Consider the following 25,199-nt stretch of genomic DNA (forward strand, 5'->3'; position numbering starts at 1 on the left):
AAAATAATTGCACCTAAATACATGGATATAGAAGACAGATGTCTGTATTGAGACTGTGCAACAGTGATTAGAGTTTAAAACTCCACTATCATGTCAAATATGTCAAGCGACTGAAATTACCCATGAACAAAGCAGATGCCACGTTAATGTAGACTTGAGCCTTGTTAAGTGGTTTTGCAGGAGATAGTCGGGTGATCGAGGAGAATCATTTGCCACTTTTGCTGTTCGTATTCCTCAGATCTTATAATGGAAAAAGTGTTCAGGGATGGAAGAGAAGGTTTATAGACTGGAGTAACGTTAGATAGAAACTCTAGAGACTAGAATATGCAGGTGATGTAGTTTTAACCAGCAAAAGCCACAAGCTAGGGCCGCAGTGGTGTGATCGGTAAGGTCTTGGCCTGCCACCTCAGTGGCCGAGAGTTCGATTCTCGGGCATTTCACCGAGGGGTTAAAGATGTGTATTTCTGGTGATAGAAACTCACTCTCGACGTGGTTCGGAAGTCACGTAGCCGTTGGTCCCGTTGCTGAATAACCAGTGGTTCCATGCAACGTAAAAACACCATACAATCAATCAATCAGTCAATCAAAACTAAAGGCTCTACAAACTCATATTTAAAATACATCACTTATCTAGAAGATGGTATTCAAGATAAGAAAAACAGAAGCAATGAGGATAGAGTCTGCACAAAGGGCTTAAATAACACCATTGGAGGCAGGATTAATAAGGTTACACTTTCAAATATTTAGGAACAACGAAGTCTTGCAGAGGTTTTCTTAAGACTAAACAAAGGCTTATCTAACAATGGCCAAACTAATTAAGGTTAGGAAATAAAATGGACAGAAATTATTGCATACAAGACCCAAAATATGTGTTAGTCACATACTGATATCAGTTTGTGGAAAATTGTCTTATCAGAATATGTACAGTTGACAATGAAAGTAGGAGAAATCCGGTGATATTTAATACCGATAATGACAGCATCAATAGTTTTCGATTAGTGAACTAGTCCTTAGGCCACACCAGGTTACTTTCCTATTTACGCCTGACCACCAATCACAGTAATAAAGTATGAATGGGACACTGACCATTGCCTTCTTCTCTCTCTCTCTCTCTCTCTCTCTCTCTCTCTCTCTCTCTCTCTCTCTCTCTCTCTCTCTGAAGCCACCAACTTTATCGCATAAGTAATTGCCGCAATTACCATTGAATGAACGCTAATCAAAACCTAACTTAATTGCTCTTATGAAAGTTGAGTCTTCAACCATATTTCACAGGGACCTCTAGCACTATGTGAAAATTCCAATCGCAGTGAACATCAAGTATGATTTTGTTAAAGAGCTCGAGAAGTTTGGCCAAAAACTGTTGCTATTACATAAATCGTGTGAAAAACTCGCAAAATTTGACTAAGTAAAATGACTGAAAGTAATAATCATAATAGTTCAAGGTAGTACTTACCTACATATTGCATGACGAATTTCAACGCAGATCATTTTTACAAATGGATTTCTTATAAAGTACCATGGTTAAATCCTTAAATAGATATTACTTACTGGATTATGCAATCCTGTTTAGAAATTGTCTATAAGCCACTTGTTAAATTAAGAAAATTTGTAAACTATTTCCTGTTGAAATACATTATACGAGAGAGAGAGAGAGAGAGAGAGAGAGAGAGAGAGAGAGAGAGAGAGAGAGAGAGAGAGAGAGAGAGAGAGAGAGAGAGAGAGAGAATCTTGTCCTGTGCGATAACTTGGGCATGATACCTGGCATCAAATTTGACGTCACAGAAACATTGTCAGGGATGGGGGATACTCTCCTCCAGTGGAAAAATGGCCGCCATGGCCCCAAGTCGCGGAATAGGCGTGTGCCATCGTTTCATCCTTGTTGCTTATGTGTGCTTTTTAATTGTGATTAGAGAAGGTCAGTAATGCCTGAGATGTCAGTTTTTCCGATTAGACAAAGCACTACTCAGTAAAACAAACGACACATGGTGAAATATCAACGTGAAATGTTTGTTTACATTCGGAGGGTCGTGTTGGGCCAACCTAACCTTGCTCTTCACAAAATATCCTAGCTGGCTCTGTTTACTTAACGAAGTGTTCTTTATCCATATCATTTATAATGTTCGGGCTCAACTTAGTATCCGTGTTGAAATCTGGACATCCAGTCAGGTTAGAGTAATTTCAAGACCATCTGCCAGGTTTGTTTATCGTAGATAGGCTAAAGTCCTTCCCCAATCAAAGAATGGTATCGGAGTCAAGGTTAAACTTGGCCCATTGTAAGCCCATCCCACCAATTTCCCTTTGGCAACCCCTTTTTGTAAATCATAAAGAAATGGTTTGTGGTCAGAAGTTTGGGTGGGAGGATGATTTTGGTAGTAAACGTGATCATGAAGTTGTTCAGCTCAGCTCAGACAGCCAAGGCTATGTTCTGTAAGTTAATCTTGTACCTAACACGTTAAGAGTTGGGAGACAGGGGTAGGTGTTGGTAGTTACTCCTCCCAGCGTAAACATCTTTAGAATAAAAGTTACCCCTCGCGATCTTAGCTAATAGTGTTCGATAGTGTTAGGTATGGGGGAGCTGGGTCCTTTGGCAAATCCCCCCTGACCAGCTCAGAGCACGGTACCCAAAGGCAGGTTAAGAAAGTTAGGTCAGAAGGAGGCATTTTGGGAAAGGATTAGTTTGCTCCCATTTTCACTGTCTGACTTCTCACACGTTCCCGTCTCCCTACTCGGTATCTGCCCTAGTAGGCTATCTATGGTGGGTGTACCTATTAGCCAAGGTTAAGAGTCCAAGGGTTGAACAGAAATGGATGAGGCCTCTGCTAATCGGTTCATGTGTTGAGGTAGGCCAAGGCATGGTGAAAATTCTCTCTTAATTTGGCAATTAAACAGGTTTTCTTTATCCCCGACTAGGTGATCTACCGTGTTAATTTTCCTGGTTGTTTGTTTTTAATATTGCTTTTGATATTGTTCATTGTGGTTAGTTAGAAAATGTAATCTTTATGCCAGTACCTTGATTTACAGTGTGCTGTTGCAAGGTCTTGTTTGTGTTTAGGAAGCATCCTTCCTTTGGTCACTTGTTACTGTAATTACAGTATAAAAGATGTAAATTGAGTATTTAATTAATTTTGGTTTAATCACCAATTTTTTACATAAAAAATTATAAAAGTAAATAGGTAAGCAAATTAGGTATGGTTGTGTTCTGCATAGATGACATTCATGTGTTTTCTTACACCTAGCCATCACTCCTATTTTATGTAGTTCTTGAACCCAGAACAAATTGTAAATTGGGCTGGAGATCATTTGAACATTGTGCACCAGAACTTTACAACAAAATAAAGTCTGATCATATGAGAAGAAAGTAAATTTAAAGAAGAACTATAGGTTCTGTGTATTTTGAAAATGTACAATGGCCTGCAGAGAGGGAATCATTCCTGTGGAGACTGTACATAAAACCTGAACAAAGTGAAATGAATAAAAATTTAATTTAATTATATTTTTAAGATTGATAGGAATTGTATTTAAGTTATTCCAGCACAGTTGTTATGAAAAGCTGTGTTCCAGCTTAATGTAGGTATACTAATCAGGTTTTGCTAATTAATAATATATAGGTACTTTGTAATACTTCCTTCTTTAATTATTTTAGAAATTAAATTTGAAAATAGTAAACATATAGCCCTTGTGTATGCTTCACAATACTACATCAGGAAATTACATATTTGGAAAGAAACTTACCTACTGTTAAAGATACGTATTAAATATCTCTCTGCTGATAGATGAGGAGATATAAACTGTCTATAACAGTAGGTAGGTATCCAAATACATTTTATTATGAAAAGTTCTGTTTTCTTTGTTATGAAAAGTTATATTTTCTTTGTTATACGTATTGAATTGCCCTGTTTCACATTATTTCCAAAGAAAGTATCAGAAGAGAATAGTTTTTTTTTGTTTCTCAACTGTAATATGATATAACTAAAAGGTAGTTTTTTTATGAAATAGCTTAGAATAGAGTTGCACTGTGTTCTAAGTATCTCAGTTTTACATAGTTTTTTCTAATATATTTTTTAATCTTAAAGCAATGGAGTATATAATTATAATTAGTGTAATAGTTTTAGTGGTATACACTTTAAAAAAATCTTCTGATTTTTTTAATTTTTTATCTCTTATTGAAATTCTTACTGTATTATTGCACAGAATTGTGATTTCATTACGCCATGTGTATACTGTACACAGTTTATGCTGTTAGCTTGATATTGTACAGTATGAGAGTTTAGGCTCTATTGAAGTACCAACTGTATTTGTCATGTGCTTTTGATGCAGTGTTTTTCATAGTTCATTTCATATTCTAACGTTTTGTTTGGTAGTAATGGAGTTTTTTTATTTGAAATGGCATTGGCCTGTCAGACTTCAGTTGTTCGTGAAGTTGGATGCTATACTTTATCAAATAGTAGGTCTGTAACTATGTACTATTAATAGTTTAATAGTAGCTTGGTGGGTCATTAAACACCTGATTCAGCAATCTTATCTTGGGTATATATACATGTCTATGTACAAGCAAATACCCATTGGGAACAAAGTAAGATTAGTTCAAAATTGCGATGATAATACATAAATATTTTCTGTCACCATGTAGTAGCTAATGGAATTTCTCTGTAATATGGTATTCCATTTGGTTTGCCTTGCTTGGCATATCTTGTGGACAGTGCTAAACCTTTCCAGCAGCCAAACTTGAGTATCATTTCGTATCAGTGTAGTTTGTGTAGAATACTGTTTGATAATTAGTGGAAACTGGATAGTTTGTAGTTTGTCTAATAACAATAGAATGGTAGTTTAGTAGTTATAGGTTGGTACAGAACTGGGTAATTCATATACTACTACTCGTATGTTTCACTCCAAATACATGAACCATGTGTTTCAGACATGTTTCTTTTATCTATATACTCGGTGGGATATTTCAGTTTTGGGTTGTGGGAAAAAATAGTAAATGACCCCAATAGAATTGGTTAAAATATAAAAATTACAAGATGGCAGTCTAGAGCCTAATGTGGCTCTTGGTAGCAATTTGGAACACCACTTCCTCCACCCCCTCCCCCTAAAAAAGTGCTGGGTTCTACTTGTCTTGGGTGAGGAACGACTTCACCTTGTACCAATTCCCAACCAAACCAGACTGAATGCCGTAAATTACGAGTAGGATACAGGGGTATGTCTTGCATAACCATCCTTCGCATAGGATGTGCCCGACACAAAAATATTCCCTTAACTGCAGGAAGAGGAAACCTTTATGCAGAAATATTAGAGGCTGCTGATTTTCTTAGCCTGAAATCTGAGGCCTGGCAGCAGGCATTGCCCATCGAAGGGACTCTTAACCATTGTTCTTTAATCATATTACGTTTGGATTTGGGTTATTGTGCTTCCAATAATATCAGTAACTGTTGCAAATGAATATGTTGGATGGTGAATACGAGGGGACTCTAGAACACTGGGTTCTTAATCAAGAGAACTTGGATGAAAAAGACGACGATGTCGGAAAGGGGAAAATCAAGGTTGTGAATTTTGAGACCGCGACCACGGAGTGGTCACGTAGGGCTGCTAGGTGTCCTTTACATTAAATTAAGACATTAACTCCAAATTCTTGCTACGTTAACATGTCAGTGCCTCATTTATTATTGCTGTATTTGTAAAAAAAAAAAAAAAAAAAAAAAAAAATTTCATACTTATATGATCTATACATGGTAGTAAAGTTCTATCTCTACAGTGCTAAGTCGGGCTTCTCCCTATTTACCTCCTTTGTTGCTCCATAGCATGTTTAAGTAGTTTATTTTTCCGCTCTGGGTTCGCACTGGCTGATGTCTATGTTTTTCTTTCTTCTTCAAATTGGTCTTCTCCCGTCTGATCAGCGCCCAAACGGTGCGATCTAAAGACCTTTAGACCTTGATAGAGATCTTGTTAGCTTTTCGGTTTTTTAACCCCTACATTTTGCTTTCTCTTTGCGATACCTTTCATGCTCATACTGTCCAAAATCTCGTCTTCCTTTACTTCATTTATGTGGAAGTGCTAATGCCTCCGCCGAGTACAGAAGATTCTGTATATATCTAGTTATGAAATTTTCATGAGTTTACGATTGGGTTTCTCGTATTTACACGTGGTTCAGCATTGCTATTTCCTTTGAATTCAGACTGCTGCCAAACTATCGCTATTGCTTCTGGGGCCCCGAAAGCCACTACAGTACAGTATGTCGCTAATATCTTCTTACTCCATCTCATGAACTTCCTCATACGTGATAAATGGGTTCTGATTATTACTTACACCATTGATAGTATTTAAACAATTGCGCATGACTGTAATCATTTTGGCTCATATTGCAATATTGAGCAAAATTCAGTTTTATTAGCGCAGTAAGGTATTTGGATCAGGTCGCTGAATCCTTAGTATAATTTTTTTTATTATGCCATTTAGGATTGAAATTCTTTCCCAAAGTAACATAAAAAGTTATAATAATGGAATGGATGTAATTGCACTTCAGTTTATGATTTATCATCCTTAACTTAATGTATATTGTTCTTGCTTTTAAAAAACGCGCGCACTCAATTTTGACACAAAACACGGCTGAAGTTCAAATCTACCAGCAGATTAATTTTTATTTTTGAGTAGCATCCTTATATGAAAGTTCCTAAGTTCATTCATACGTATCACGGTGATAAAAGAAGTCTTCTAATATTCTTGTAGGCATGAAAGTTCGAAAGATTTTGTTTTTCACATACGCTTTCAAAGATGTATTGGTAAATTTGGTAATTGCTCCGGAGAGCAGAGCTCGCTGGTTTCAAATACATACTTGAAGCAAGCGTGCTGGCTACCGTATGAATTTGATTGAATCAGTTTGTATGTAGTTTTCGGGTTCCAATTTTGCTTCCAGAACTTTGAGGATAGGAACATAGCTAAAACTTGATACTTAAAGTAGGAGTGGGAAGCGGCCGAGTGTTTAGTTTGTATGTCTGCGTAATGCGAGTGATCTGAAAGCCCTCTTCCAGTAGTTAGCGATGCTCCTGGGCAGAGCATTATATTGCGATAGAAAATAATTGGGTCATCACCTTAAGTGTAATTTACATAAAGCATTTCTATCCTTACTATTATGGACAACCTTATTAATCCTTATTGAAAAATTCATCTTTTATAGCTTCCAGATTAATCTGATTCTTGTGGGAAAAAATCGTATTTTTTTGTTTCTGCGTAACATCTTTTGGATGACATATATATACGTAAAATAAGATTGCAATGATCAAAGCTAACAGTGACATTTTAATAAAAAGTTGGTCAGAACTCTTGTAAGAGACGCCCAGAGTAAATATTTAGTTTTGAAGAGAAGTTTTTTGTTTATTTAATTTGGTTTAGAATATGCAAAGAATGTGTAACTTGAGGACAAGCGTGTTGTCTTGTAGCGCTGTTGGAGGGTATGTAATGACTGGTTATTTCTCAAGGATTTCGCGTTGTAACAGACACAAAGCTCAATAGTAGAGTCGAATTGACTTGAAAGACGGAGAGATTTCATTGACATTTTCAGAAACAACATTTTCAGGCCATGTCAAGTTTCCGCACTTTGGGTCTGCTACATTATTTTGCCCTCGCTTGAAAGAGCGGAAGACCCGTTTTTAATAAAATGGGGTCTGTCTTGCATAAACGTTAGTTGGGTTTTTGTAATGCTAAGTGTTTTTTTTATATATATTTTTTTTCTATAAAAGTATAGCATATACTTATATCATCTGCTTTGTACTAGAGTTGTTACATATCATGAAAGTTATGCAATTGGATGCGATTTCCACGTATTGAATGACTAGGCAAAATGGTAAGCCTGGTTTTCTCGAGGCGCCAGTAGGATCGTTAAGTTAATTTTTTTTTTTTTTTTTAAATTGGTGTTTTCCACCCGCTCGTCAGAGCAGCATGCTACGTAAGTACATGCCGGATGCCGAAGAACTAGTCTTGTAATCAATCCCCTTTAGTCGTAATTGTACAGTCATAGGAAATGACGTGTTATTTTAATGTACTTCTTGGGCTTTTTGTCTTGATTTACATCACGTTTTGCGTATGTGTTAGTACAGTGAATGTTCCCAACCATTTATATTGCATAGAAACTGGCGAAAACCCCATGCCGTGTACGGAGTGTAAAACAAAAAAGAAAAAAATTGCAGTTCATAATTATGATAAATGTATCGGCAAACCGGGAACGATTTGATTCATTCATGTGGTGATCTTTTATACGCTTAACTTTAAGAATAGTATAACGATTGATAACGACGAACGTAGAATCTTTGGATGTAAAGTTTTTCCAAAGTCTGTCATCTTCCAAGCTTTAATGTTTAAGAATTATGTAACAGGATAAAATTTGATATAGCAATAGACAATTAGTTAAAAGAACGTCTGTCCCCTTCCTCTGAGTACTAAATGAAAATCTGGTCGTAAAGAATTGTTCTGTTACTTACTTCAAAAGTGACTTGGGAAAGGACTCCTGTACTTGAGGGCGTAAATTTTCCACGTTCTATGTGATGCATAGTTTGGATATTACTGTCTTGGAATGACGCATGATGAACATTCAGTAGTACATAATTGTAGAAATTGTTCCGTATGCTGTGAGGATCCTGAATCCCTCAAACATCATGTTTTAGGATGGAAAAAGGCTACGAGATTGTCAGAGACCACGTGAAGAGGGTATTAAAATGATATGAATGTATTACAACGTTAAATAGCCGGTGACTTGAATAAATATTAAAGAAGTGTTGATGGTGTCCAGAAGTCTTCATTTCACTTTAAAGCAAACGGTAATATGGGATGTGATTCTGAAAGCTAAGAAAAAAAATTATAATAGGTCAAATGCGCTAAAGTACCACCACCTTTAACCATCGTAATGGTCTGGACACCAAAAAAGGATGTACATTAAATGAATAGGTGAATGAATAGGATTGCCAGAGATACTTCTTGAAGCATCCCAGGAGGATGACGGCCCTCCTCGTCCTCGACCTAGGGAAGGCCACATTCTTATCGAATTTCACTAGGATATTACCGAAGGAATGTTTCGAGGACGACACGTTAGAACCCATTGAGTCTTTGGCATTTGGAGTGGTTCGTGTAGGAGAAAGGTGTTGAAAGGAGTCAGGTGTCGGACTGGCATTTTAGGATATCTTGAAGATAACTGTCTCTCCTGATTGGCTGCTGGGTTATCGCCGAGCCGCTTTGCCTTCTAATTGACTGTTACAATGATCATTTGTGCACGCTTGATCTTTCTCTGGACAATTCTGTTCTTCGAAATCACCTGGCAGAATTTGAGCTTATGTACTAAGCTAACTAGATATTTTAACATAAAGATTGGCCCGACTTGAAAGAATTTTGATTGAGCAAGCCATGAATGTTTAAAGTCTCCTGGAACTATAATGTATACTAGAATTGTACGTAGCCTGTAGATGTAGATACGATGCAACAATTTAAATTCGTATTGAACTACCAATATGTCTATTCAAGTTTATATTTCAAAATTGGCTTTTACAAATCCTTGATATTGAATGGAAAGCCAGACGTGCAATTGCATCCAGGGTTCGTGCTCTGAGTGTGTCTCTTTTTAATATGCTTTAATTCAGACATTTTGAAAGGAGACCTTGATAAATTAGGTGTTACTTGTGCATTTGAAATGCTGAATAGTTATTTTCCATGAAATTACCGAATTCTTGAATTTCAGATATATGTGGAGTTTATTTTTTCGCGAGAGACGTTATGGGCAGTCAATTTATCGTGATTATTTGTATTTGTAACAAATGTCAATATGAGTAAAATTATTGTACGATTTTTAATGTCCACAAAAACTTATTTTTTTGTGTCAAAGTATATTATATAATATATAGTTAAAAGTCAAATGTTTATACGTAAAATAATGAACTATCAGTATTATTTTTTTTCCCGAAAGATTTGAAATCTCTATTGGATTTGGAATCTGAGTCTGTACCCATGTAGTTTTGAGCGGCAGTGATTGTACTCGTGATCTTGTCAAGTTCATGTATAGACCAGAGAGTCATGACAAAGTGAAGTGACCTCATTAGTCTTGATGCGAAAATGATGAGTTATGCCAGACCGATTCAAACAGGTTTAGAAGCATTTGCGCGAGAGGTTTGTTAAGAAATTCCGGCAAATTATTGTTATAATAAAAAAAATAAGTAAATCTATGTCATGGTCCGTCAGTTGCATTCAGTGTTCCTAGAGGACCCTCTGTGAAATAAACTGGTGATGATTACTTTTTTTTTTACTAGTAATAAATGCTATAGGCTTTTTGAAGGTGGGATTATAGGGCAATAATAGTTGAACCTCTGCAAATCCATGAACGTGTGATCTCTCCTCTTCTGACGACTCCCATCCTGGTTCGTACTTGACCACTGTAGACTAGACCCCGTAAAGGGGGGAGGAGGTTAGACTGGAAATGGTGCGTCTGTTTCAGACAGGTTTTCTATTCAGTTCTTTTTACCTCCGAGGCTGTAGGTGGGCGTGGCATGTTCATCTTTCCCGAGGTCCTTAAGAGATGGGTTGATGTATGATGCCAGATATGAAACGTACACTATAGCGTATGTTTTATGTAGTTTTTATATTAAAATTATAATTAATATTTAGTATTCATAAATGATATTGGCATTAATGAACTTTTAGTGTATAAGCGCTGAATAGCCTGATCTGCCTCATTGCTTGGCTTTTGAGCCAAAAAAAAAAACCATAATTCAATTCAATGTCTATTCTTTTTAACCAGTAAAATAAAATTTCCAAGTAGCATTGCAGAGTATATCAATTAAGCCATTTTGTTTCAGGTTTGGCACATAATTTTTGGCTTTTTTGTAATGCGTAAAGAATATTTACAATAGGAATCTTTTACGAATCGTAAATACATGTTAGTTAATCAAATAATATTTTTCCGAATGAGTTTAAGTAGTTGTCATGTTTGTGTATGTAGGAATGTTTAATATCGGTAATCAAGTTTTTCGTCTCCTATCAATGGTTGCTGTCTACTGTACCGTTCCTTATAACTCTTGGCTGTCATTATGGCATAATCATGTCAAATATTGGTGATTTATCCTCACATTTTTGTTAATAGAAACATAGACTGCTTTAGAATGCAAAAGTCATGTAACTAAACTCGTATATTTATTTAATTAAAACCCTTTCGCAAGATGTACTTCTTAACCTTTGCCTCTTTATACAGGTGAAGGACCCAATTTAACTACTATATGGATCATTGTTGATGAGTCCCCTGGCATTTTTAAGTCTCTGGTGAAATTTGTTGAGCTCTAGAATTATTGTGTTGAAATGGTATCGCAACCGTTGCTAGTTTTTGCGCAATGCCTTAAAAAATAGAATTCAGCTGATGAAGGAGGTGATTTTTGCATATTGTTAATTAAGTCTGTCGCGTTTGTATCTGGATTGTTTATTCTGGTATTTTTGTATGGCCACGATTTGAAATAAAATGTTTAGTCTCGATCTTTTACGCTTCTTAGCATTTTTTTTTTTTTTTTTTTTAATCTAGGTTTCCCCGTAGTAAGACTTGAAAAACCCATACATATCACAATGGTGGCGAGTGTTGCTTGTAAATGTAAGATTCTAGTGCAGTTGGGTGAACAATTTTTGCGGACGATCTGATAGGCCCTCTTTCATGCATTTGATACATACCTCATTGGCAGAACATTTTTAGTGTTCATTATTTCCCATGTTTAGACACAGAAAAAATGACTTTCGAAACTGTTGTGGTGGTTACGGCTTAGATTCGACAAGAAAACCGGCAGTTGTTTTTCTCGGTATGCTGCTTTCCAGTTTCATTGACTGTTTCCTTCTTGATAGCAGACTAATGGGTTAGAGCTGAGGGAGAGGAGGAAGTGGGGGATGATTAATAAATGTAATTATGAAGCACTTGACGATGTCAGAATGTATCTATAAATGGAAAACGGGTGGTTCCCATCTAGGTAATTCTCCCCCCGTTTTTCTTGAGTACTACACTCCGTGAGTACTCAGACATGCTCATCCTTTTTTCATGATGGGGCTCATTAGCAGTCTTCACCGTACATCAGGGATATGTTGTTTATTACAGTTTCAAACCATCCCCCGTGCCCCCTTCCCCCTTCCCCCTTCCCCCTTCCCCCTGTCCACGCGCAGCCATGGTGCCTAGGGTCTGTGACCATCTAAGGATGCCACTCCTCGTTACACGAGGTTTTATGGTTGTACCGGAGTCACGTGATAGTGTTCATCCGGCCGAACATGGTCCTGGGCCTAAACTAGTGGAATTAGGGAGTGGTCCTACTTCAACTAGTGTAGGGTTGTAAGTAATAAACATTTTTAAGTCAGTTGGTGGAGTTAATAAACAAGCAAGGACTTGTAAGTACTCTGAATTTTATGGTATTTAGTCTCTTTGACCTTATTCCTTGTGTCATTGTAAGTATGAATTGTTTCACTTCGCCTTGATACCTGTTGTCCTTTGTCAGAGTACTGAGAACGGTCTGCTATAAAGTCGCTGAAAGCTTTTGTGAAAAGTTGATGCCCAACTTAGTGCACAGGATTCTCTCTCTCTCTCTCTCTCTCTCTCTCTCTCTCTCTCTCTCTCTCTCTCTCTCTCTCTCTCTCTCTCTGGAAATGCGTCTTGTATCTCACGATCTCATCAGGTATTAACCCTAATGGTCACGATTGTAAGACAGCTGATGTTTGTCTAAACTTGAATTGTCCTGAATATCCATTTTCCATTGAGACCCACCTTCCTTCGTTATCAGCAGGGACTGAGGATGAACTTGCTCCTGGCCAGGTACTAAAAGGTTCTGTTACAATCTGCAGGAGCTTGTTTGACTTTGTCTGTGTTCTTTCTCTTTTGAATGGGTTGGTTGGCTCTCCCAAATACGACGTGCTCCTGTAATCTTAGGAATAGGAAATTTAGGAAGGTTTAATAATGAGAGTATAGAGAAGGTTGATTGATTATTTCATCATAACTAACAGCGACATTTGAACGGTAGACGCATCTGCATATGTGTAGGTAAAGGAGCAGTATATTCGTATCAACATCGATAGTTATGAGGAATATGATAAAAAAGTGGGAAATACCATCTAACGCGCAATTTGATGAAGATTTTGACCATCTTGGCGAGGTAGTATTACCAAGCTTCATAGACATTTAAAAAAAAATATAGTCTGTTAGATTACAACCCACCATTCGGTTTTGTTGTACGTCCTGTTTGTAGCCAGTTTATGTAAACGTAGGCTATACCTAGATGCACAATTTTTGTATAAATATACGTGTGTGCGCTTTAACAGGTGTCCACTTGAATTTCCCTAAAAATGTGTGCATATGGTTTCATTTACCGTGTAAAGTGTATCCACTTCAGGAAAAACTTTTGTAGTGTTGTAATGTACGGTATAAAATGTATTGAGCCAGTACTTGAAGTATTGGTCCTGTAGAGTCTCTTTTTATCAAAACTTCAAAAATACCGTTACGGCATTTCGTCACGTACTCGGCTGTACTCATCGCTTTTAGTACCGAGGCATAAAAACAAAAAGTGCCGATGAGGCACTTGCCCCCCTTGCTGAATATTCTGTTGCTTATCTTTCTTGCTTGTTTTGGGCAAGATTAGGTTCTTTGCTTTCTGCTTTCACAAGTGTGCATTGCTTCCTCAAAATGCGTACAATCATAAGTCTCTCTCTCTCTCTCTCTCTCTCTCTCTCTCTCTCTCTCTCTCTCTCTCTCTCTCGAAAACTACTAGCATCACCTTTGTTAATTTAACGGCAAAGTTGAAATAAGGAAACTTCATGGCAGGCTTAACAGGATTTTTTATGGGATATGGGGGGGGGGGGGGGGGAGGCGAGTTTCGAGACTTATGAACGACATGCTTGAAGTTGGATACTTTTTACAGAAAGTGCCCCAGTTATATATCTTAGAAATCGCTCGAGTACATGCCCTACAGTATTAATTTGGAGAAAATGATTACGCTTCCTGAATGGTTGGGCCAGTGCGCATGAACGGTATATACTATATACTCGAGTACTTGAGTGGGGATCCAAAAACCTCATTTATTATACGTTTTTAGTCTTATTAAAGAAAACTTGACAAGTACTGTTTTCTAAGGAATACTTTTTATCATCTGGAAAGCCAGCTTGCTCCTGTTGTAATTTGCTTATTTTTTCACGTCACGTCATTGTCAGACAGATCTTAAGGGGATTTTAATTATTATTATTATTTATTTGATTTGGTAAGACCATCATCATCTGAAATAACTGCAATGCATCTGTAGTGTTTGCAATATTAGTTTCCACCGTAGGATATGAAACTCGTTTCTCGCCTTACGTTCTGTGTAGACATGTGTAGTTAATGAAAAATAATTGGAAATAGCTTTGTTCAAGTTGTTATAGCACATTTTTTAACATTTGAGTTTACATGTTGTTATATAGTGAATTTGTTAAGAATTGGATGAAGGACTTTCTTTGAAATCGAGACATTTTTTCAGTGCCACTCTTGTGTAATAAGTATGGGTTCTGGAGAGTACAGTTGAAAGTAACGGAGAACTTTAGAGGGGCCCAGTCATAGCAGGAAGTGATGTAATAGGAGATTTGGTGTCGTAAACGGCCCCACTTGTTGGGCATAACAGTGCGCCAGTTGTGACTAGCTCTGGGCAGCCTCCTGATCTTCTCCTTCCAACCTCCTCCTCCTCCTCCTCCTCCTCCACTTACAGTGAATGCTCATTGCTCCGAACATTTATGTTTCTCATTACTAATAATCCTTTACTGCAGCTAATACAAAGACTTATGTTTTGAAAAATGCATTGCTTCGGCAATGTATGGACTCATTCCATCGGTATTTCTTTTCTTTTGAATTTCATTCACAGTAAATATTGAAGTGTTTTCCTTTATATGCGTCGTAATTTTCTTTCTCGCGCATCAACAGGTGTTTGAGACTTCTTTCAACGTGAATTTATTCAGTTCAGTGTCCTCTGATTTTTAAGCTGCTTCCGTCCCATTTCACGCTTTGAATAGCTTCGTATTTATTTGGCTTCATTGCGTTTACTTGCATGACCCCCGGTCCTGGTAGTACTTCTGTGAACAATTTGTTCGCGAAAACCCTAGGAAACTCGTGTCTTTCTCCGCGATTGTCAAACTTATCGCGCCTTCAGCGAGGCAATGTGGTGTGCGTTTTGGTATAACATAAGACCACAGCCCCTTTGTTAGTACTTGAATTCAGTCTTCTGTTATGACGAGATAGACTTTGAAAAGAGTATATTGTTCTTATAGTGTAGGAATGTACGTTATCAAGTGGATTAGAGTCATAAGTCAAAACTCTGCAGTTTGCGCTTTGCATTTTCCCCTCATAGCCAATGTTGATGAACGAAAAATTAATTTTCCCCAATTTCATTTGCTGAATAATGGTTGATCCATTAAAACAAAGCGAAATGTTAAATGTTTTGTGTTCATAATTTCTGTTGCTGGTCCTTTATGGGGATGGGGACCCAGAAGAATTATTTTTATAATAAAATATTCGGCTTATTATAAGGGTTTTTTGTTATTGAGGCTTTTAGGATATTTTTTCATGTTAATGTTGATGCGTAAATATGCGTAGTTGTTTTGTTGTTTTAATTATATAATAATGTAATATTATGAATATATTGTTCGGTAAGTTGTCTTCATTCTAGGAGGTAAAATGGTGTAACTATAAAGCTATGAAACTTGAAATTGTCAGTACTTCACTAATAGCATGTTTATGACGATATCCTTTATTTTAGCTCTGGTAGAAACAATACAGTGAACAAAATTCTGATACACTGTATGAAAAGATATAATAATAAACGGCTACGCCCAGAGAGCTCTTGATTAATTTAGCAATATAAGTGTACTAGTATTTTTTTTTTCAAAAAAGTTTGATATATATTTAGTAGACAAAACGACATTTACACTTAATATAAATGACATTTTATGGTGGTTTTAAAGTATTTCAGGGGAATATTGAACATTGACTTAAAATGTAGGTGCCACATTTTTAAGGTTAAATGAACAATTTTTAACCGTTTGGATCATTAGCATTATCCTTTTGCTGATGGAGAAATGTGTAAAATGTGAGTTTATTTGTCACTTGGGGATGGAGTAGATGGTGTTTGTCTGAAACTGTTGAAGTAACGATCTTGCCCACAGTAACAGGAGAAGGGCCACATAACCCTGCTAGAAGAGGTAGCACTTGAGAAAGAGGAACCTTGTTATAGTTCTGTTTCTGACGAGGGTGGGTAGGTTGGTTGATGGGGTTTGAGGGGACGATGATGCTGGGGGGGGTGGGTAAGCTCCCTTGAGGCGCAGCGGCGCAGGGCCAGGACTTATCCTGAAAGGATCACAGGGGGTTAGGGGAATTCGAGTCTCATGGGACGGCCTTTTCCCCTTCAGAACATATGGACTTGCTAATGGAGACCTCTCTCTCTCTGCCTCTTTCTCCGGGGTCGAGATTGGTAAGAGCGGTGGAGATTGGTTGTGGTGGCCGTTTTGAATTTTGTGGGCAGTAGGTAGGGGGCAGGCATTCGTTGAGGGGCAGGCGAATGAAGGACCGTTCCCTCCTCCTCCCCCTCCTGCTCTGTGAGGCCCTCCTCCACCTCCCTGCAAGGTCCTTTTCACCTCTTAAGAAATCGTTACCCAATGCCTTGGAAGACATAGAAGGGTGTTTCATACAATTGATGACACATGCCTCAAGTACCTCCATGGATTTACAGTTGTTCGCTTTTAGGTTTACTCTTTGTATGTTTGTATATTTTTGTTATAGATATCTTGATTATTGCTGGTTTTTAATGCAGTTCATTATTGACGTGTAATGTAGATTATATTACCATTTTGAACGTAAATTTTGTAATAGCAGTTTTATCAATATTTTAGTTAACGAATCTTCGGATTTTTGCAAGTGTTGATAGATAGGCTTTGCAGTAACTAAAGATTTAATTTATTTTATGCCATTGTATATATACAGTGTGGTTATGGCGATTCAGCTAACTTATGATATTAGTGGTTATCGGGCGGAAATGGAAGTTCAAAGAATGCGTTATGGGCCGTTCATTTTCCTTTCTTGTCTAAATGTGGAGATTGAAAAGAAGTGCTCCCAATTGACCGTTAATGTAGGTAATTACCTTTGCCATTCTCTGCCTAATCCTCTGGCTGTCGAGAACGGCGCCAAGTCAGTCATGTGTTCGTTTGTTGTGGACAAGTAAGAATGATGTACGCGTAATGGTGGTGCGTTATGTCAGAATGAAAAAGTGGTAAGAATAACAATTTAGTTTTCAATTTGCTTCCTATTGTTGTGTTGTATTTTGAGAGGTTGTAGAACGAGTATGGAGAGATTATAGTCATATCCGAAGTCAGTATGTAGTGGAATAGAACGAGTTGGGTAGAGAGTAGATCTGTCGTCATTTGAGGCCTGGCTGTCCTTAGGAAGTCTGCCAAACGTATGACGACTCTTGTAGAAGTCATGTGGATGGTATTTTTATCACCGAAAGTTAAAAGTTGCTCGTATTCGTCCGGAAATCAGAAGATATCAACGCACGGTTATTTTAATTGAAATTCACGGCAAACCGACTTGGAATATAAATCGCTAGTTGCGTCGTCAGTAGAATCTACCTGTCGCCAATGAAGGGCATGGTCTCAAACACTGGCTCGCCAGGCTGACGCCGTGCCGTGCCCCTGTGATGCCAATGTGCCTCATAACATTGATAATTTATGGAAACTTCAGATATAATGAAGTGTGACTAGTGTAACTAGAATATATGCCTCTTAGTAGCGGAATCCTAATGACCATTTTCTGTCTGTGATAGGCTAACCGAGAGAAATCAATTTTGAAGGAAAAGCAAATTTTGCCAAATTGGATCCAACTTCCCGATATCGAGGAGCAACATACCCAACGCCCGCATGATGGGGGAGTGCATAACTCGTCAACCATTCCAAAATCCATTAATTAATCCTATTTAGAAACGTTTGGAGAAGTTATGCTTCGCAATTCTGATGACCTAGGTAACTGAGGAATTATGGAAATATGGGGATGTATGAATAAGTTGAGCTCTACTTATTATTAACAGAATTTTTAACGGTAATAGTACATGATTTATGCCTATGACTGAAAACGAATATAACTTTTATCCTTAATTATTTTAGCAAGCAAGCATTAAATGAAATCACGAGCTAGATATCTCCCAGGGGGACATTTTAATTTCATTGTTTATGATGTCAGACCGCACCCACATGTTCACAGTATAGGAAAGTATGATTGTTTTTGAAGTTAGATGGTGTCATGTGCCTTTAAGCAATTTCCTTGCTCAAGACTTATCAGTTCATAGTTAGAACACATGCGCAATTGTTGTTTGTTCTAGAAATTGTCTTGGAAAAAAAAAAACTTGGATCTGCTCTTTCGTGTCATTGTTCTAGCCATTTGAGCTTGCTTTGTGTGTGTGTGTTAGAGCGCATGTGCGTGCGTGCGCGTGCCTCCAAATGTGGTTCGTTGTTCATCCATGCTGTAGAAACGCCCTGGTATTTTATTTTTAAGCCCACATAAAATGGATAATTGCGAATGGGCGAAAGCAAATTGTATGGAATAATAGGGTCATATTAACTGTTAACCCTAAAGCATTTTTGCCTTTCTCTTTGAAATTTCGGTTTTAGCTGGTGTTCTGTAGTATTCAGAGAGACCTTTATTGGCTGCCTGTGTTTGGAAATGCTATTTCTTGTTGCTGCCTTTACGTATTTTGAGTAAAGAAGTAGTATCCTTATACAGTTATGACTATACGGAAATATTGTGTGAAAAATAGACTTGCTGGTATTTTGTGAATATTGCACTGTATACATAATTAATGTCTGTCTGCAATTAATGGAAGTGATGGTACCTTGATGTGGAAGGTGCAATACAATATGAAAGACAATAGTTCTGAATGAGAGACAAGCAGGATTTTAGAATAATTCATTGTTAGTAAAATATGCAAACTTATTCATAGAGATTTACAGAATGGAAACCAAAAGTGCACTAAGGAAGCAGATATTGAAATAAGTATAGATTGTGGATGTAAACAAATAAGAAATTTGTTGGGATTTGAATTTTAGGCCCATTTGACAAGATTAAATCCATTTTCCACTAAATGAATTTGATTCAGAACTGTAAGGATTTTGAGTGTAGATCATCAAGGACATAGAGATGTGTCTTGAGGGAGGGGAATAATCTTCCAAGGAGACCACCTATTTTGGGGGTCTTCATTTTTTGCCAGGAAACTCCGGTCCGGGAGAGTAGTACTTCCCCTGATGGGAGGAAATCTATGTTTTCTGGGTTACGAGAGAGAGCTTTCAGCTTTCAGTCCAGATATTCTGGCACCTGAGGCCATAGCCGTTTGGAACAGAGTTTTCCTCAGAAGAGTAAAATATGCACAAGATTCATTAGCAGTGTCTGACGCCAGTTTTAGGACATCATTTAAGAACCAAGTGACCGTTTGTGGACGGACAGTTGGCCTAAGGCGTGCGCATGCTTTTGGAATGGAAGAGAAATATGAATCTGACAATTCTATTTTGAAACCGACTTGAAAGATCTTCTTCAAGGCTGATTTTATTGTCGAAAGATCTTCTTCAAGGCTGATTTTATTGTCGTAATAGTACTGGCGGCTAGGCCCTTTTCGAATAAAGTTCTGAAAAACGAGATGGCCAGATTTGGGGTCATTTTATGGGTATCTGAATGTTTTAAAAATTCGCCCAAACAGCTGAATCATATTGCCTAAGTGTTGAATCTCATTTGTCTGATTCTATGAATATGATATTACACGGATCAATACTCGGATCTTCTTGAGCCGCAAACTTCGTGAAATCCATAAAGTTAGGGTTTGGAGAATTCTTGAGGAAGCTGACACAGTTCGAGTTTGTACTACCTGTGTCAGTTCCGGGCGAGGGATATGTCTGGGATGGAGCTTCAGCTCTAGAAGGAGCGGAAACCAGTTGCCTTTGGGCCAGTTGGGAGCCACTAGGGCTACTTGTCCTGTGAAGGAGCGTAGCTTGTGCAAGACTTTAATCAGAAGATTCACTGGAGGGAACAGGTAAATCTTCTGCCAGTGGTTCCAATTTATGGCTAATGCGTCTGTGGCATAGGCTAGAGGGTCCAGATTGGGAGCCACATAGCATGGTAGCTTGTGGTTGGACTCTGTTGCGAATAAATCCACTTGCAGGCCTGGGATTTGACTGGAAATCCACTGGAATGAATTCATGTCTAGGGACCATTCTGACTCCAGTTGAGTGGTCCTGGAGAGAGCGTCTGTGATCACATTCCTGATTCCTGCCAGATGGGTTGCTGACAGGTGCCAGTGCTTCTTTGCTGCCAAGGTAAATATTGCTACTAGTACATAATTCAGTTTGCTTGTTCTGGAGCCTCTGTTTAGGCAATGGACTACTACTAGGCTGTCCGAGTCTATCCTCACATGGTTGTTTTCGGGTGGTGATAACTTTTTCAGAGTTAGAAAAACTGCCATGGCTTCCAATACATTGATGTGGAATTGGCGGAACATGTTTGGCCATGTTCCCTGAGTTTTCTGGTGCTGCGAGTATCCCCTCCAACCACTCAGTGACACGTCTGTATGAATTGTCACAGATGGGGGAGGGAAGTGCAGTGGCACTGAATTGGTAAGATTCTTGAGTTTCGACCTTGGGTGAAGTCTCTCTGCCAGTACGGATGGAATTACTGAGAGTTTGTCTCTTGAGGTGATTGTTGGCTCTCTTCCTCCAGACACGATTGATATCTTTCAATCTGGCTTTCAGTAGGACGTCTGTTACTGAAGCAAATTGTAGTGAACCGAGGATCCTCTCTTGGGTACGTCGAGAGGCCTTTTTGTTCATGAGAAATTGTTTCGTAGCCATGGCTATCTCCTTGGCCTTCTTGGGTGGAAGGGATAGCTTGTGTTTCTCCAGGTCCCATTGGATTCCCAGCCATTGGAAGTGGGAAGTTGGTTCCAGCCATGACTTCTTTGTTTATTTGAAATCCTAGAAGCTCTAAGAGTTCTATGACTTTGGCTGTTGACCTGCGGCATTCCTCGACTGTGGTTGCCCAAATGAGCCAGTCGTCTAGGTAGGCTACCAGCATTATTCCTCAGGTCCTGAGTTCCTGGACTACTGTCTCCTAGTTTGGTGAATATTCTGGGCGCGATGTTGAGCCCGAATGGCATGACTGAATGAATACGCCTTGTTGCCTAGTCAAAAGCCTAGGTATGGAGAGAAGTTCCTTGCTATCGGAACATGATAGTAAGCGTCTGTAAGATCTATAGAGGAGGTGACGGCCCCACGGGGAAGTAAGGTCCGCACCTGCAAGACTGTCAGCATGCGGAACTTGTCGCAAAGAATGTAAGAACTGAGTTTGGACAAGTCTAGAATGACTTTTCTTTTGAATGAGTTCTTCTTTGCGACAGTGAACAGACGTCCTTGAAATTTTAGGTTCTTCACTCTCTTTATGGCTTTCTTCTGCAAGAGATCTTTGGTGTACTCTTCCAAGTCCATTGTTGGAGTCTGGAAGAAGTTCACTGGTGGTGGTGGGAATCATCCCTTCTACTTAAAGCCCAGGCCCTTGGAGATTATGCTGTACGCCCAAGGGCTGAAAGTCCAATGATCTCGGAACCAGTATAGCCTCCCTCCTACCTGATACTTCTCACTGGTTTGTTGCGGGCTTATAGCCCCTGTCTCTAGACCCGCTACATAGCCGGGAGTGGCCTCTGGCTCTACTACTACCGGCATGCCGGTTGTAGCCGCGAAAGGAACCGCTGGCTTCATGGACGGGGTTGAAGGCGGGGAAGGCCATTAGGGCTGCAGAGGTTGCAGGCTGTTGGCCTTGTGGAGCCTGAAGCAGCACAAACTGCTGCTGGGCCTTAGATGTAAAATGTTTCGACATTTGGGCGAGGGGCATTGCCTGTGCCATTTGTTGAGGGCGAGAAGTCTCATATGGCGCGAAGTATCTTTGTTTCTTTCTAAACCTGGCTTGTTTTCCGGTTGCCTCAAACTTACGTTTGGAGGGCAGACCCCATCGGACACGAAGACTTTGATTAGCCCTGGAGGCTTCCCTCAAGACATTATCTACCTCTTCTTGAGGGAAGAGGTTCTCGCCCCAGATTGAGGTTTTATTTAGTGTATTAGGCTCATGCCTAATAGTAGCCTCCGCCAAGACGTACTTCCTGCAAGCTCTTCTTGCGACACCAAAATCGAATAGGTCCGACTGGTAAGTCTGTAGCAGACTTTTTGTCAAGACCTGGAAGAGCTGCTCGTCCTTATAAATAGAAGCTACCAACTCCATTGAGGCAACGGAGTTGATAGATCTAGCCAGTCTAGTCCTAGCCTCAAACTCAGATTTTATCATGTTCTCTGGCAGCTTGGGGAGCTTATCGGAGAACAAGGTCGAGGCACAGTCCGAATCTAATTTGCCAACTGTAAATGTGGCCGGAGCATCTTGCCAGAAATCTCTGTTGGCAGGTATGAGGAGGGAGGTAGCTTCTGTCTCCTTCAAGATTGGGAGAGACTTTTCTTCCGTGATTGCTTGGAGGGTTAACTCCGCAATCTTGTCTGTGCAGGGAGACGGAACCTCGTCCGGTGTCACAAACATGGTGAAGGAGCCTTTGTGAGGCGTTAACCTGGTGTTAACGCACTCCCAGTCAGCCAAAGTACGAGCCCAGACAGCTTGGGCTTGTTCCTTCGGAAAGATCACCGTTTCCTTAGGAACTTAGTCTCTTCTGACCAGCGCATGCTCCGCTAGTCTGGCGAACCCCTTGAAGGGAAACTGGAGGCCTTCTGGGTAGAACTCGGTCCTCCAGTGGTCGGGTACCGCAACCCTCAAGGGTTAGTCTGCCATCCACGTATGGGGCGTGCATGGCGAACCGCCATGGGTTGTTCTTCTGGAATGGTGGCAACTTTGAGGCGTCCGGAACTTCCGAGGCTAGCGCCGGAGATCCGGAGTGGAGCAAACCTGCCATCAATTCCTTAATGGGCTTTATCTGCTCAGCCACTATGTCCGATTCTGACTGGCTGGAGATCTCTGAACCGGAGGCCCGCCTCAAAGAGTCGAATCTTTCATTGACTGCGTCTCTAACCTTCGACATCAGAAGGTTAGCAAGGAGATCATGGTCAAGGCCTGACTCCGCCGCCTTAGATTTTGCGGACTTTGTTCTCTATCCCTTTGAAGAGAGAGAACCCTTGGCAGCAGGCGATTTCGCAGAGGAAGTCGATGGCCTAGGGGCCGGAGACAACTCTGACGCTGCTGGCGGAGCTGGCCTGTGTACCTTGGGCAACAACTTAGTTGCCTTAAGGGACTTTTCCTTGGGACGGACAGATCTCGAGCCGTCCCAAGTACTAGTAGGGGTGGACTTGGTAAAGCCCCGGAAAGAGGAAGAGGACTGAGGAGGCTACCTGTCTCACTTACCTCGCCACTTACCTGCTCATCCAGGGCCATTGGTTCCATATGGATGTTGATTGCCGCAACGTCTCCCACTAGGTCCCGATCGTCTGGTAGCGGGGCTGTCGCGGCCCGGATGGCGTCGATGAGGGGAGCCACCAGACCTGCCTTGACCGAAGCTGATGGCGAACCTGGGAAGAGGCGAGTCCCCAGGCTGTAGTCCAGAACGTAGGGGCGCCCAGACGGAGCGTTCCGCCCATACCCGGAGACCCACTGTCTCAGGTTCGTCTTGGCCAACTGGCGGCTGTCCTCATCCGTTTGTAAGAGAGGAAGGGGAGTTAACCTTCCTACCATATCCGGTTTGTTTCATAAAATATAAAATATAGGAAATTGAATATGCTATTTATACTCGATTTGTAAACAATGGGGAAAAGGTTATGTAGTGCTTACCTGGTCATTGGCAAAGATCATGACCAACTCAAAGCACAGGGTGCACGCCTCCGGGTGCTAGACCATGTAGGGCGTTTCTCCCTGCTCCGCCACGAAGGAGATGGAGCAGTTTGCATGCGACCGGCAGACTTCATGTCTCACCGGATCGCTAAATGAGGCGGAGCACCCCGGGGACAAGCAACGCACCTTCTGTAAGGGAAATTATTGATGAGCTACATTTCCCCAGGAGAAATTGTAACTTAAGACTATATAAGTTCACAATACTCGTTAAAGACATGCACAATCTTATGATAAGAACATGCATAATTCATATTAAAAGGTATGTAGATTCACTGTAAGTTTGTTATTAATCGTTACTAGCCGGAGCTAGGACGTGTTCGTAGGTTATAGGCCGGTGCCGTGATCACTACTGATATTCGCCTTGCTATGAGGAGGGCGAGCTCAACTCTATAGCTCCGGCAGGTCCCAGAGGGGTAAGTGTCAGTGTAGGCGCCTACTAAAACCGAGAACGGACCTTGATAAGCCGTAGACTTATCGGGCAACTCCGGCAGCGGATGTGGGTGTCATCCTCCATCGGTACTGCAAGGGTCCGGAGCTAATACCTGTACCATTTACCCAACCAAGGCTATTTTTATAAACTCACATTCTGCCTAGCCGTTAGCTGTGAAAGCGCCGGAGATGGCGAGTCAGGAGGAGGGGTTCCCCATCCGACGTTGCCTATCTCCGGCAAGTATGGGTTGAGGATAAGCCTCCTATTCCCATTCCACTACTAACGGAGGCGCAACGGGAGCCCCTAATGTGTGTAAGAATACTAGCCACCAGAGTTATGTACTTCGGTGGCAGAGCTCCGGCAGACTAGTGCTGGGCTAAGTATTCTTTAACCGCTAACCCAGTTCCCAACCCTAGCCCTCCCGCTTGTGTGAAACTCAAACAGACGTCTCTTAAAAGGAGAGCTAGTACTGTGAGTTACAAAAGATTGCCTAAGCCGCCGATAAGTGGAGGGGAGGGGGTAGGGGGTGAGGTGGTTGGTAGTGGTCGGTCGTGGAAGTCTGACTACCTATCCGATCATAAGTGGCCAGCCAACTGGTCGTAATATGTAACCTACCCCGTAGGGGTATTAGTTAACAGAGAACCCTGGCTCGTCGTGATTGGTCTTAACATTGATTAGGGTGGCCACCCAACAGCCGATGTGTAGGCTACCACCTGCAGGAATGGTAAAGCGACATGGCCTATGGTCTGTTGTGGTACGAACATCGACCAGGGTGGTCACTTATCAGAGGCCTAGGCTACCTAATAGGATGGTAGTGACTGAGACCATGGTTCACTTTGGTAAGATTATGACCAGAAGGGG

General features: G+C 40.2%; 1 protein-coding gene across 1 annotated transcript in view; it reads left to right on the plus strand.

Moving 5' to 3' along the window:
• The first annotated feature begins 1,787 nt into the window (after positions 1–1,787).
• Positions 1,788–25,199, plus strand: part of LOC135223919 (bone morphogenetic protein receptor type-1B-like) — a 45,597-nt gene continuing 22,185 nt past the window's right edge. The window contains exon 1 of the mRNA XM_064262843.1: positions 1,788–1,915. Within this exon, the coding sequence (XP_064118913.1) occupies positions 1,825–1,915 (91 nt within the window). The 5' untranslated portion in view covers positions 1,788–1,824. The remainder of the gene's footprint in view (positions 1,916–25,199) is intronic.

This window comes from Macrobrachium nipponense, chromosome 20 (assembly GCF_015104395.2).
Source record: "Macrobrachium nipponense isolate FS-2020 chromosome 20, ASM1510439v2, whole genome shotgun sequence".
Lineage (NCBI taxonomy): Eukaryota > Metazoa > Arthropoda > Malacostraca > Decapoda > Palaemonidae > Macrobrachium > Macrobrachium nipponense.